This window comes from Cydia pomonella, chromosome 10 (genome assembly GCF_033807575.1).
Source record: "Cydia pomonella isolate Wapato2018A chromosome 10, ilCydPomo1, whole genome shotgun sequence".
In the NCBI taxonomy this organism is placed as follows: Eukaryota; Metazoa; Arthropoda; class Insecta; order Lepidoptera; family Tortricidae; genus Cydia; species Cydia pomonella.
In genome coordinates, this window is record NC_084712.1 from 4,770,058 (window position 1) to 4,783,809 (window position 13,752).

General features: G+C 36.8%; 1 protein-coding gene across 1 annotated transcript in view; it reads right to left on the bottom strand.

The window, feature by feature from the left end:
• Nucleotides 1-243: 243 nt before the first annotated feature.
• The window catches only part of LOC133521893 (uncharacterized), a 97,713-nt gene continuing 84,204 nt past the window's right edge, over nt 244-13,752 (bottom strand). The window contains exon 2 of the mRNA XM_061857008.1: nt 244-4,676. Coding sequence (XP_061712992.1) covers nt 4,079-4,676 — 598 coding nt within the window. The 3' untranslated portion in view covers nt 244-4,078. The remainder of the gene's footprint in view (nt 4,677-13,752) is intronic.

A 13,752-nucleotide genomic window follows, 5' to 3' on the forward strand; every position in this document is an offset into this window, starting at 1 on the left:
AGCAAGTCCTATACGTGGTTTACGGCTACACTATACGTGCACAAAAACATTGTACTTATAGATAATTATACCTATATGGCCGTCTCGTACTTACCCCGAATACCACTGTGGGACTGAATCGATATGTGTAGGTAAAATTTTCCCGTTTATTTTTATTTCTTATATAGGTAGTAGGTAAGTTATTCAATTGTTTAGAGTTGTTACCGTTCTATAAATTTACTAGACGGAATAAAATCTCAAAAATTCAATAAAATATTTTATTAGCCGTAGAAAAGAATGTTGTACATAAAAATCTTATTAAATTATAACGACTTATATTATTGCCTTATTACTTAATAAATAATTTAAAGCGTAAGCTACTAATATATAGTACCTTAATATTTATAAATACCTACTACATACTTCGATGTACGAATAGTAAGCTTGGGTTAACCATTATTAATGATTTTCGAGTCTTTTACTTACATAAATAATAAATGCATAATCTAGGAAGAAACGTTTACCATTCTTTAATTCGTTACATGACTGCTTTATTATGTGCATAAAAATAGCATGATTAAAGTCTCTCAGGGGAAGACGATGAAATTTCTGGTACAATAAAATTTAGTGAACTTCAGTATACGTTCTCCGTTCTTCTTAGAATATTGTGGACAAAATTCAATGCCGATTTTTAAATTTCAAGGGCTCAATTTTGTGTGGCGGCCTTTAATACCTGGTCTATATTTCGACTACTAATATAGGCATTTAAATTCTACTAATATAATTGAAAAGAAGTCGTCAATACCACTAGATTCCTAATTTCTATTGTTCGTATTTCAACTTGGACGAGTAAACCAGTATTTCAAAGTGATTTCAAAAATATTCGCCGTTTTCCACAGATTTTCGAGTGACGAAATGGAATGCTCAAAATTCAAAAGCGGCCAAGTGCGAGTCGGACTCGCCCATGAAGGGTTCCGTACCATTTATGACGTATTAAAAAAACTACTTACTAGATCTCGTTCAAACCAAATTTCGGTGGAAGTTTGCATGGTAATGTATATCATATATTTTTTTTAGATTTTTCATTCTGTTATTTTAGAAGTTACAGGGGGGGGGGGGGACACAATTTTTTTCACTTTGGAAGTGTCTCTCGCGCAAACTATTCAGTTTAGAAAAAAATTATATTAGAAACCTAAATATCATTTTTGAAGACCTATCCATAGATACCCCACACGTATGGGTTTGATGAAAAAAGATTTTTTGGGTTTCAGTTCTAAGTATGGGGAACCCCCAAAATTTATTGTTTTTTTTTTCTATTTTTGTGTAAAAATCCTAATGCGGTTCATAGAATACATCTACTTACCAAGTTTGAACAGTATAGCTCTTATAGTTTCGGAAAAAAGTGGCGGTGACATAATCGGACAGACAGACGGACATGACGAATCTATAAGGGTTCCGTTTTTTGCCATTTGGCTACGGAACCCTAAAAATCGGCCCCAGTCGGAGCATGTCGCTAGCCTATTCCGTGCCTTTATGCAAAAGTTATAGAGGCAGATAATGATTTACCATTTTTCGACGTTGGCCGTAGGCCCTTAGTAGTGTAGGCCTGTACTGTAGGTATATTACATAGGTAGGTACACTAACCTAAATATTTTAAATTCGTGGAGCAGTCTTACCTTGCTAACATAACTAAGCACCTATTTATCTTAAAACTATTTTACAATAATTAATATTTCACGGCACCTATTCGACATGCACCATACCATTCGGCAAAACATCGCTAGTAAAGATTAATGATAATGACATAAAATCAGCTTGTCGAATTGAGGCCCTGATTGTTTTTATTTACATTAGAGTAACACTGGGTTAGTAACTAGAATAATAAATTAATCATCAATGATTTTATCATTGAGTTTTACATGATACTTAACCATGTCCACATTTTATAGTCGGTACGAGTTCTTATTAATAACAATAGCAACGTAAAACAACAAAAAATCATTTGCACTCTTAATAATAAATCATTGTTTCTAGAAATAAGTACATATTCGTAATATAACTAATACAAGAATTCACATAAATAGCAGCGTTTTATTTAGTTGTCGAATTTTTTTTCGTCAGATTTGGATAAAATTTGGCTGGTTTGAAAAGCACCTCATTCTGAGCGGTATAAATATCATGACAACTGATGCAGAAAAAAAAATTGGTATTTTATTTTGAACTGAGTTACAAAAATACCATACGCTCTTGTAGCTCAGAGGAGGTTTTTGAGGATATACGGTGAAATTGAATTTAGGTATATTGTATAGAATAGGGAACTGTATCCCAAATTTTATTGAAATTTGACGAAAACAAAGAAACATTAGCCCAAATTAGGCAAATGAATATCACGCACTGATTACACCTAATTTTTTGTGGGTTTGACAACCACAAGGTCATGTGTTTCGAACGAAGTCAGGCCTTCTACGATTGCCTAAAAAATGTAATAAAATAAGGGATATTTGTAGGACACTGGGCCGTTATTCTACATGTTTTAAAAATAGATCTTACGAGGTTAAAATTATAATGAAGTGAAGTAGCTGGTAAGCAAAGCAAGAAGTATATAACTCCATAAAGGGGCTTAGTACAGTTGGTTTGATAAAACCCGGTCTTCGCCCGATTAGTGTCGATCAGAGGAAGGATACTCAACGCAGTCGTTTATTTAATGCACTCAATTAAAGTTATATCAACATACTGGATTATTTATTAAGGCTTCTGCAATAAATGAGCTGGCGTAAGTGGCTTCAACTTTAATTGGTTTACCTTTGCGTTTGTGTAAAGTAGGTAAAGAATATTGAAATGTAACGGAAGGGAGCTTAGCCAAAATGGTAATCGTGCATCGCCAAATGAAAAGAAAATTTATCGGGACGATACGTACCTACTACGAAAAGTCATGCGACAATTTCCATAAGTACGTTATTTAAGGTTAGATTGGCGTTTGCCATCTTGGCTAGGCAGCCAGGGGAACGTTTCGAAACGAGTTCTATATTTGATTAAATGTGAGATTAATTAGTAGTAACCTGCTCACTGTTTGGGAACGTACTGTTATGAAAATGATACCTGCATTTTATTCTGATCGTAAATTTTGCTACATTGCTGCTAGAATGTTATTGATTTTACACTGAGAAAAACCATTTAAATCAATTGAAATTGCATTAACGTTTAATGCTTTAAACAGTTCCATAAGTATGAGCCTACTGAACAAAACAGTAAATTTTACTGTTCCTAAAAGATAGTAAATTTTACTGTTTTGAGTAGCTAATAGGTATGTAGTGATTATTCGTATATTTTTATCGTTTTTTCAATAAGTTAGAAATTTTCAAACAGTTAACGTTAGTTTTGTATTTTACTTTTTAATATTGTATAAATCAGTTAATCTTAATGAAAATCATATTTTTTCAGTGTAATTGCGAAGATTAAGAAAACAAAAGCTTAAAAGCTCATTGTAATTCAAGTCTGTCTAATCTGCCCATAAAATCAACGATAAATAATGCAATTATCTCTAGTTGATGCAGAACTTTGAAGCTAATATTGATCTAGTATAATTAATTGGATCTGTTGAGAGCTAAACGGGTGATAAGCTAGTAAATGACAGTTTTCCCAACCAGCGCGGCGAGTTACAAATCGCTATTTAATTGTGGGCAACCATGGGCAACTTAGAAAACAGTTAATATAAATTACCAGGCGTGTTTAGAGAAAGGCTGTATTTGTAGGGCACAATTAGTGCAAATAACGTTTTATTGCACCGACGTTAAATTTGTAACGACGGTAATAAACTAATAAATAAAACACATAGCAACTTAATTATTTGCACGCTGAACATAAGGAAACGTTCCAAAACAAGTCATGCTTTTTTGCTTTCTAAATTAAAAATATAATAATTGTTCATTTTGTATAATTTGAGTGTTATAAAATCCATTTATCAAGGATTTTATAACACTGATGGATGAAAAGATCTTTTTTAAAACCCATGACACTGGTAAACGTCTACATTGTAAACGCGTTCAGTTTCATCCGTTTTTAGCTCGCCTATTAAAAATAAAATAGATTAACCGACGAATTATGGCAGTAGTCTATGATACTGCGCCGAATTCTTGTTTTTCTTTAGGACATAGAAAGATTTGGGCTTCCCGTTTCCTGAGAAGTATTTTCTGAACGAGGTTTTCTTGTCGGGAACGTAGTACGCTAAAGAGTCTAATGAGTTCGGATGGTTGTTCATGCCTTTGGGCCACGTCGGCGTGCTTTCGACGTCGACGACGTCGTCGTCGAATCGTGCCTGTGGTCTGTCTTTTGCTAGTTTTTGGAGGACAGGGAGGTTCCAATGGTATACTCGAGCTGGTTTGCCGTTGCCAGTCATTTGTAGGGGTAGGGTTCTGGCTGCGGCTGGAGCAGGGTCAGCGTGGGTGTAGTAGCTGGTATTCGGTGGTAGTTTGATGACGAACATCCTGGAGTCTCCGGTGGCATGCCGCCTGCCTTGTTCGGCGACTCGTTTCCTGTGGTGAGCGGCGGGCACCATGAGTTTCTTGAGGCCTAAAGAGCTAAGCAGCTCGTGTGTGGTCTGTTCCTTCTTGTCGTCGACAGTAAGGCTGTTGTCGCGCCGGAAGGCCGGGGCGGGGACGCAGCATGTCGCCGCCACTAGTAGCAGGAATGCCGATACCCTGGAACAATCGAAAAACAATATTAAAAAGAGTTCTACAAAAAAATAGGTCATAAACGATTTATAACAATGAAAAATGTGATTGAACGTATTTCTCAAGTTTTTTTTCAAGTTTTTTGGATCTAAAGTTGCCAGACATCAAACAAGTGACTAAAGACTAATTAAGTAACAAACTGGTTTGTTTTTAAAACCCTTTCTGCAAAATTTTATTACTGCACCGTGACAAATAAATCTATAAACGCCGAAAGCTTTTTAAAAACGAATATAAATACTTCACATTTTCTATTTAATGGCAATTTGCCGGAGCTTTAAATTAAGTTGCCAGTAAAAGCAGTAAATAATTATTTTATTAACTGCTTAAAGAAAAAGGCTTTATACCTTTAAGTATCTGAAATGTTTTGTAGGGAGTTAAATGCTAGCAGACTGGTTATATGACAAATAAAAGTATTTCTTCGTTCATTCCTTTAATTTAAAGGCATTTTGCTGAGTGCTTACCATAGAGCCGGCAGTGAACACAATAAGTAATGTCAATGGTTTGCATTCCAAAGCCAGTCATAAACGGATAACAACTTTGTTTAGCAATAGGCTAAAGTTTCAACCAGGGATAGGTAAATAATAAAAACTTGTATTTTGCATGTAATGTTTTGTGGTATAATTGTCGAAGGGCGTCATTGTCAAGGTTTCCTTTAAGGAAGAGTGCTTACAAGAACAAATATATTTATTCTAATAAAGCTCTTAAACAATCTATATTGACTAACTAAACAAAAATATAATATTACAAAATTAAAACTAAAATTAAACCTAGAACTAAAATAAATTCGAGATGGAAACTTTCTCTTAGAAATACAGGATGTTTATTTAGTCACCTGCAATAATTTACGGGGTGGATATATACGTCATACTGAGCAACTTTTAGTATGGGACCAACTCCATATTCGCGAAAAGGCTGTTTCATACATTTTGGCTGCATGACCTTGAAATGTTTTTTTCGCAATTTTGGGGTTGGTCCCATAGTAAATGTTGCTCAATATGATCAATATATTCAGCCCAGAAATTATTTCAGGTGACTAAATAAATACCCTGTATTCTAAATTCAATACTGCCAAAATCGCTCGGGCAGGCTCTTACTAACTGATTATATAATTGACCACCACACAAGAAAACATAGCTTAGATATTGAAATAAGTAAGCTTACTCGTACAGTGCTCACTTCATATAATAATAAAGTGTTTTATAAAACCCATTTAATAATAAAGTTTTTTAAGCGAGTCAACCAAACCACTCTGTAAGGTTGCCATACCTCCCATACAACTTTTTATTTATTAAGTTAGGAAACTGATGTATGGAGTTAACACTAACTTATTTCTCTATATTACTGGTTACATTTGGAGGTAAAAATAAGGCAATGTTAGATCACGCTGACAGACTGCAAATTGTATGGAAACTGCACGCCGACGTTGCAGTTGGTGTGCAGTCGGCGTGCAGTTTCCATACAAATTGCAGTCGGGTTGCAGTCCGTCTGTATCGGCCCTAAGTAGGGCTAATATCTACAATTCAATACGAAGTAGTGTCAAGATTAACCTCTTGTACTCTATGACAGGGATCTTGACCGGATGTTTAGTTATCTCTTAGGATTTTTTGAAAACGTTATTTCTGCTAGCTATATAAACCCACGATTTTCGACCACCATATACGAAAGGTTAACTTACTTACTTACTCTGTTGGCTCAGCGACCCAAAATGAGACTTGGCCTCCGACACAAGACCGCGCCACTTTTCTGGGTCCGGGTGCGACTTCACAACAATGTTAACAGTTAACAGTTGTTATTATTCACCTAGTCTCTAGTTTCAAGCTCCCGAGTGCATTGACTCGGGAGTTGTTTGTCGAGGCTGGAAGTTGAAGTCAAACAAAAGCAATAGTGCCTACACAATGTCTCCGCAGTGCGGCCAGTGTGGTCACCAATTAGCGAAGACATGACAAGGTATACTTAAATGTTATTCGGAATTACGTGGAGTAAAATGAGAAATATTTTGCTAGAACCTACGACAAAGTTAAAAGCAGACAGAATTAACTTAGGTTTTTTTATTAAGAAGTTACATTCTAAATTTAAAACATTTTGTTCTGAAATAACATGATGACATGAACATTAAAGTAGCATACAGTGTATAATTCAATGCGGGAAAACTATTGATGATCCTTCCAGCCGATTTTGACCATGGCGACCACGTCGATCCCTAGTTAGCTCGGCTGACGGACGTGGCCGATCTTTGAGGTGAACCCCTGTGCACATTAAGAGCACGTGAGGACACCAACCACGTAGTGGTAGTGAATGGAAGCAGGCTGGCTTGTTTTCAGCTCGTCGCGTTGTGTCGAGGTCAACTTTACGTTGCTCCTCGAAATCGCGCACTTTGTCCTGCTCCAGCATGCACCACTCAGGATGCTGTTCTGCCAAACCTTCCCACTGAGATGGCTCGATGTTGCATCTTTTAAAGTGTCGTTTCTGAACATCTTTGTATAGGAGGAGCAAACTTTTAAACAGAGTTAGCATAGGACCTAAGACGTATATTGAGACAGCTTTTGCTTAGAAATACAATCAGAATATTAACCATAAAAAATAATTCGGCTTCAATGTAAAGCAATACACGACACGAGATACGAGCTTTTTATAGCAACTGTCAACAAGCGACATGATGTCATGTTAGGTCTCGTAATGTTTGCAGTACATCGTTGCTCGGTAAATTTTCAAAAAATAATTAAGTGTTAGCTAAGAATAAGAACACGGACGCACGGGTCGGCGTGTAGAACCGATATCGGGAGCCCTAAGTGTAACTTCAAAAAATTCTTAATTCATAATTTGATTTATTGCCCGTATTGGATTTACACACTGTAGATATATCTATTTACTTATGTCTGATAATAATTTTCGTTGCTATATCTTCTTTGTATAACAATTTATAACAAAAATTAGAACCAGGCAAATATATATGGCATGTAAATATTCAAGCTAAGTGTGTGTGTGTGTATATAATTTAAAATGAAAGCAAAACTTTAAAAAAATTCTATGTCTATGTCTAATTTTGGCGGTTTTATTGCGGCGAGTCCGTGAGACGAGACTCACACATGCGCTACCAACGTTTTTGTAGCGCTACGCTCGTAGCCGATCCCAGCGTTTTCCCGCTTTATAGGACAGCGACTACGAACATAGAACCCGCCGAGCGGGTCCCCGGTACTCAATGTGTTAAGCCTACGGCTTTACGGCGTTATGAAATGAGCAAAGCTGCGTCACTTTCATGAGCCCCACATAATAGCATATCATTTCAATAAACACCCCATTCCGAGAGAAATGGAAAGTGAAACTGTACTCGTGAGCAACCGCGTTTTCATTTAAAAAGTTATGTTTAATAAGATGGTGAAGCAAACGTGGCAATGCCGATTTATTCATCAATTAAATAATTACTTAATTAAGTTAAACTAAGCTGTCGTGACACAATTCTTTATTTATACTTATATTATAAATCGTTTAAAAACTGAAGCCATGACTAATCTATTAAACAAAAAACAAAATTGCACATTTACATACCAATATTTCGTTTTATTGCAGGATACTAAACTCCAGTTTTATGCAGAAATCGCGATACGTCTGGTTAACGAAACTGATGACCGAAGAGCTGGCGGCTTCCTCGCACAACGTATCAGTATTGCGATACAACGAGGAAATGCGGCCAGCATCCTTGGTACAATGCCTCAAGGGCTAAAATAGGCACTTGAGGCATTGTATCAAGGATGCTGGCGGCATTTACTAGCTCAACGTATCAGCATTGCGATACAATGAAGAAAGGCCGCCAGTATCCTTGGTAGAATTCCTCAAGGGCCTATTTTGGAATTAGGCTAGTTATTAATTTGTAGTACTTGTACAGTTACCTCTGTATATATATCTATTATGTAAATAAAACATGAAATGGATAACTTTAGGGTCCGTCTAAGCTGACTTTGCACCGTCCTGAACAGATCAAAGTGAAGCAAAGTACTAATGTTAAAAAACGGGAATCACTTCCTACCTTTACTTGGTACTTTGGTACCTATATTCGAGTAAGATCTCACACTGTATTATGCTAGTACTAAATGAATGGTTTATTGCGTATATGATATTTAAGCTTTGTCACGTCAAAGGCAATTAAAACAAAACCATAAAAATAAGAAAGCTGTAAAAGTTATGTTTCTGAACGCAGTACGTACGCACTAACACAATGCGCGAGGGCAGCACCTGAACCTACTTACTATACCTATGTACTATATTACAGTAGGGTTGCTAGCCCATAGGGCACCAGGGGGCTTTTGTACATTCTAACGATACAGAGGCAAACTACATATAACGAAATTTCCATTTTCCTTGTTCGCGACTTTGCGGTTAGTTACTCAGGGATTTTAGCAAAGATTGTGAGGAATATATAAACTTATGTGTTTAATTATATAAACTTACTTCTGATTCAAGTCTTTTTTTATATACTACGTCGGTGTATTATATACTATGTCGGGTTTTGTATATATTTTATATATACAACCTTACTCACCGGCAGGAACACAACACTATGAATAGGGTCAAGTGTTATTTGGCTGCGGTTTTTTGTAAGGTGGAAGTACTTCCCCAGTTGGGCTCTGCTCTAGATCTGGAATGACATCCGCTGTGCTGTGCCCTACCACACAAGGCGAGATGACATTCACAATGCCCATACCTCTCTTTTGGACGTAGTTTAAGGACATACCCGAGTCTTGAAGTTATGTAGTAATCTAATAAAGTGAAATGTTAATGCCTATCCTAAATTTTTTTCTTAGTAGATAATGGATATTAGGACCGTGAGTGAATGGTTTTAGATTCTATATTTATGCGCATACTGCTGAAAGCTTATAAAAAAATCATCGTTTTTCTAAATTTCTACCTGGCAACCCTAGCAAGTGCGATTATTTTATAGCTTTCCTAGAACATGACAAACGACAATAGAGGCAATACACCGGTCGCTGGCTAGTGCATTTGTGATGTTCTACGGGTAAAGGTTTATTATGACTGTTGGCGCGTAAGTCGCATGGTGGCGCATTAATACTGGAGAGTTGTTAATAATAGTGTAAGCACTGACCGCCATAAGGTACCTTAAAGCTAATACACACTAGGGTACGCCTGCGCAGTTTTCCCAGTACAGTCTGCACTGCAAACTGCACAGTCGAATGCCACCTAGGCTACGTTTTACCTGTGCAGTTGGCAAAACTGCGCAGTCGTGCCCTAGTGTGTATAGCCAGCTTTACCTGCGGAACGTTTAATTTTTATTATACACCATTGGTACAGTCAGCAGTAGATGTTAAACTTTTACTGACTATATTGGTGTAGCTTATTGTTACATGTTCGACACGTGAGTGCGAGTTCCCGTCAAATATCGTGTATCAAGGCCTGTAAATGAACTTTGAGTACTTAAGGGACCATTAAACCGTGAATGATGTGCTAACTAGCGACTTCGCGTAGGTAACGACAGGACAAGCTATGTCGGATATTTTTACGACTGATGAAGAAAGGGTTATCTGGAATTTAATGTATGTGTCCGACTGTAACTTTAATCGAAACTCAACTCATTTAAACTGAATAGACCGTGAGCCAGGAACAGATTTCCATGACCAATCGCCTCCCGGGCGAAAACTGGTATAGTGGTTAACGGCTATGTGTGATGAATGATACATATGCTGCTCCGTTGGTGGGTTGAGTGGCAGCCACCGGAACACGTAAAAAAAAAGTCATCGCCTCCCGTTTGATACTTTGTCAGATGATTGTTCAGAATGCTATTGTTAATTTAAAAAGCGGCCAAGTGCGAGTCGGACTCGCGCATGAAGGGTTCCGTACCATTTGAGACGTATTAAAAAAAATCTACTTGCTAGATCTTGTTCAACATTTTACCACTTTGGACACACATTTCACCACTTTGGAACTGTCTCTCGCGCAAACTATTCAGTTTAGAAAAAAATGATATTAGGAACCTAAATATCATTTTTGAAGACCTATCCATAGATACCCCGCACATATGGGTTTGATGAAAAAAAATTTTTTAAAATTTTATGACGTATTAAAAAAAACTACTCACTAGATCTCGTTCAAACCAATTTTCGGTGGAAGTTTGCATGGTAATGTATATCATATATTTTTTTTAGATTTTTCATTCTGTTATTTTAGAAGTTACAGGGGGGGGGGGGGGGACACACATTTTTTCACTTTGGAAGTGTCTCTCGCGCAAACTATTCAGTTTAGAAAAAAATGATATTAGCAACCTAAATATCATTTTTGAAGACCTATCCATAGATACCCCACACGTATATGGGTTTGATGAAAAAATTTTTTTTTTTAAATTTTATGACGTATTAAAAAAAAACTACTTACTAGATCTCGTTCAAACCAATTTTCGGTGGAAGTTTGCATGACAATGTATATCATATATTTTTTTTAGTTTTTTCATTCTGTTATTTTAGAAGTTACGGGGGGGGGGACACACATTTTACCACTTTGGAAGTGTCTCTCGCGCAAACTATTCATTTTAGAAAAAAAAGATATTAGAAACCTCAATATCATTTTTGAAGACCTATCCATAGATACCCCACACGTATGGGTTTGACGAAAAAAGATTTTTTGAGTTTCAGTTCTAAGTATGGGGAACCCCCAAAATTTATTGTTTTTTTTTTCTATTTTTGTGTGAACATCTTAATGCGGTTCATAGAATACATCAACTTACTAAGTTTGAACAGTATAGCTCTTATAGTTTCGGAAAAAAGTGGCTGTGACAGAATCGGACAGACAGACGGACATGACGAATCTATAAGGGTTCCGTTTTTTGCCATTTGGCTACGGAACCCTAAAAATGGTCAGCCGGTTGCACCGCGGTGGTAAGAACGTCAGCTGGTCGCATTAAAATAAAAAAAATAAGCACTTTACCTTTTTACGGTATCGGTAGTAATAATAAAACTATGAAACTGCATGTAGCATTCCATCATCAGGCTTTTTAAACAAATCAAATAAATGGATTACGCAATTTACACATTACGCATACTTTGCGGACATGAAGTGGTAAGGCGCGTATTTTTTACATGTTCATGTAAATAGCTGACGGTCTTTCCACCGCGATACAACCGGCTGACGGTTTTTTAAATTTAAAACAGCATCTAAACTATCATCTGACAAAGTATCAGCCGGGAGGCGATGACTGACGATACATGCTCCCGGCAGTCTAATAGTTTTTCTTCATTGGTTGTTTATGTTTATGGCTTGACAACTTTTTTTACAGATTTCCGATAACATGCGACAAGAAGGCGCGGGATTCGCAATAATCGTAAATAGTTATAGTGTTTTGGATTGATGTCTTGTATGTAGATGTTAGTGGGTTCTACACGTACAAAATAATGTCGTTTTTGCGTTTTGTCCTGCTATTCTCCATGTACTGTAAAATCACGCACCTATAGTCCGTATTACAAACGGTCTACAAGTTCTTTAGAGATTTATACGGGTTTGTCTACCATTATATACCTAGCACATTTCTATTTTCTCACTTCTATGTTCTTAGATCATAAGAGTTATTCTTAGATCAGTGGTGGGCAAACCTTTTTCAATGGGGGTCAGAATGTGTAAGAATTTTCAGAGGAGGGCCAGAATTGCAGCGAAAATGCAATTTTGATTTGAAACTGTTAATTATATAATAAAAATATGAACGTTTGAAACTTGAACCGGCGGCGGGCCGGATAAAATCTTTTCGCGGGCCGGAGGTGGCCCGCGAGCCGTACTTTGTCCACCACTGACTCAGATCATAAGATCTCCTTTTCGTGATATAGATACGGTCACAGACTTTAATTGTTGATCCATTTAGGGTTAAGCCTAATTTGGTAGACAATATACTAACGTATGAAATGTCCAATGTAAACCCTAAATGGCTCTACAATTGGCCGTGACTGTATGGGGTAAGTAATATAATAAATGAAATAAAATCGAGCATCTACGGTCACTTGCGAACTAAAGCTTTTTTTTATACTACGTCGGTGGCAAACAAGCATATGTCCCGCCTGATGGTAAGCAGTCTCCGTAGCCTATGGACGCCTGCAACTCCAGAGAAGTTACATTGCGCGTTGCCGACCCTAACACCCCTCCCGTCCTTCCGTTATTGAGTAAGATGCGTAAAATCTAAGACAATTTCATGCTTCGAATTTGAGAGGTTAACGAGATGGCGCTGTACAGCTCCATACATCTTGCGGTAACTCTAATCGTCAAAAGTTGACGTTTGACAATTCAGTGACCGCATAACATTTGTAGACTTTACCTCTCTACAATGCTCTTTGCTTGAAGGTCGTAGGTATCGGTCTAGATATACCACAGGCGCAGGCAGGCAGGCAGGAATTCAATGAATGTATAAGATGCTAATAGTAGAGGTAGGTACTAATAACGATAGCTGATTATAGGACCTATACCTTAGCATAACAAGTGTTCAATTCTGAATAATCAAGCAAACTTACCATCGACGTTAAGTGGAAGTAATTTGTATATAAAATTGCCAGTCCCATTTTGTACTAAGTATGTCGACTATCTCACGCTTACCTACTTATAAATATAATAATCTTTTTGTACATTTTCTCAAGGGCTTTGTATGGACGGTGCAGAGAAATTCCCGGTTATATACAAACCAGTATTGGATGGGAGTATTTCCTTTATTAGAACCACATAGCACCAACGTTTGTGTCATTTTTATAACGGAACAGGTGTTAAGGTTCTTCTACAAAAAGTGTGAAAGAGGACAAGTCTTGATTTATGACGAATTCCAGAGCTTTGAATTATGCTACTAAAAGTCATGTGTATTTAGATTTTCACAAATCGTTGTTTTTAATTATATCCTAGTACAGTTTGATTGTCGCAATCTGTCATTTTAGTTTTAGTACAATATAGAAACACAAGCTCTATGTGTAAAGAATAAAGATATATATCCCACCAAAACATTTTCATGTAAAATTTTGCCAAGACGAAACCATAAGGCTCGCACAAAAAGTTTTTAGATCTCATGAAGAAC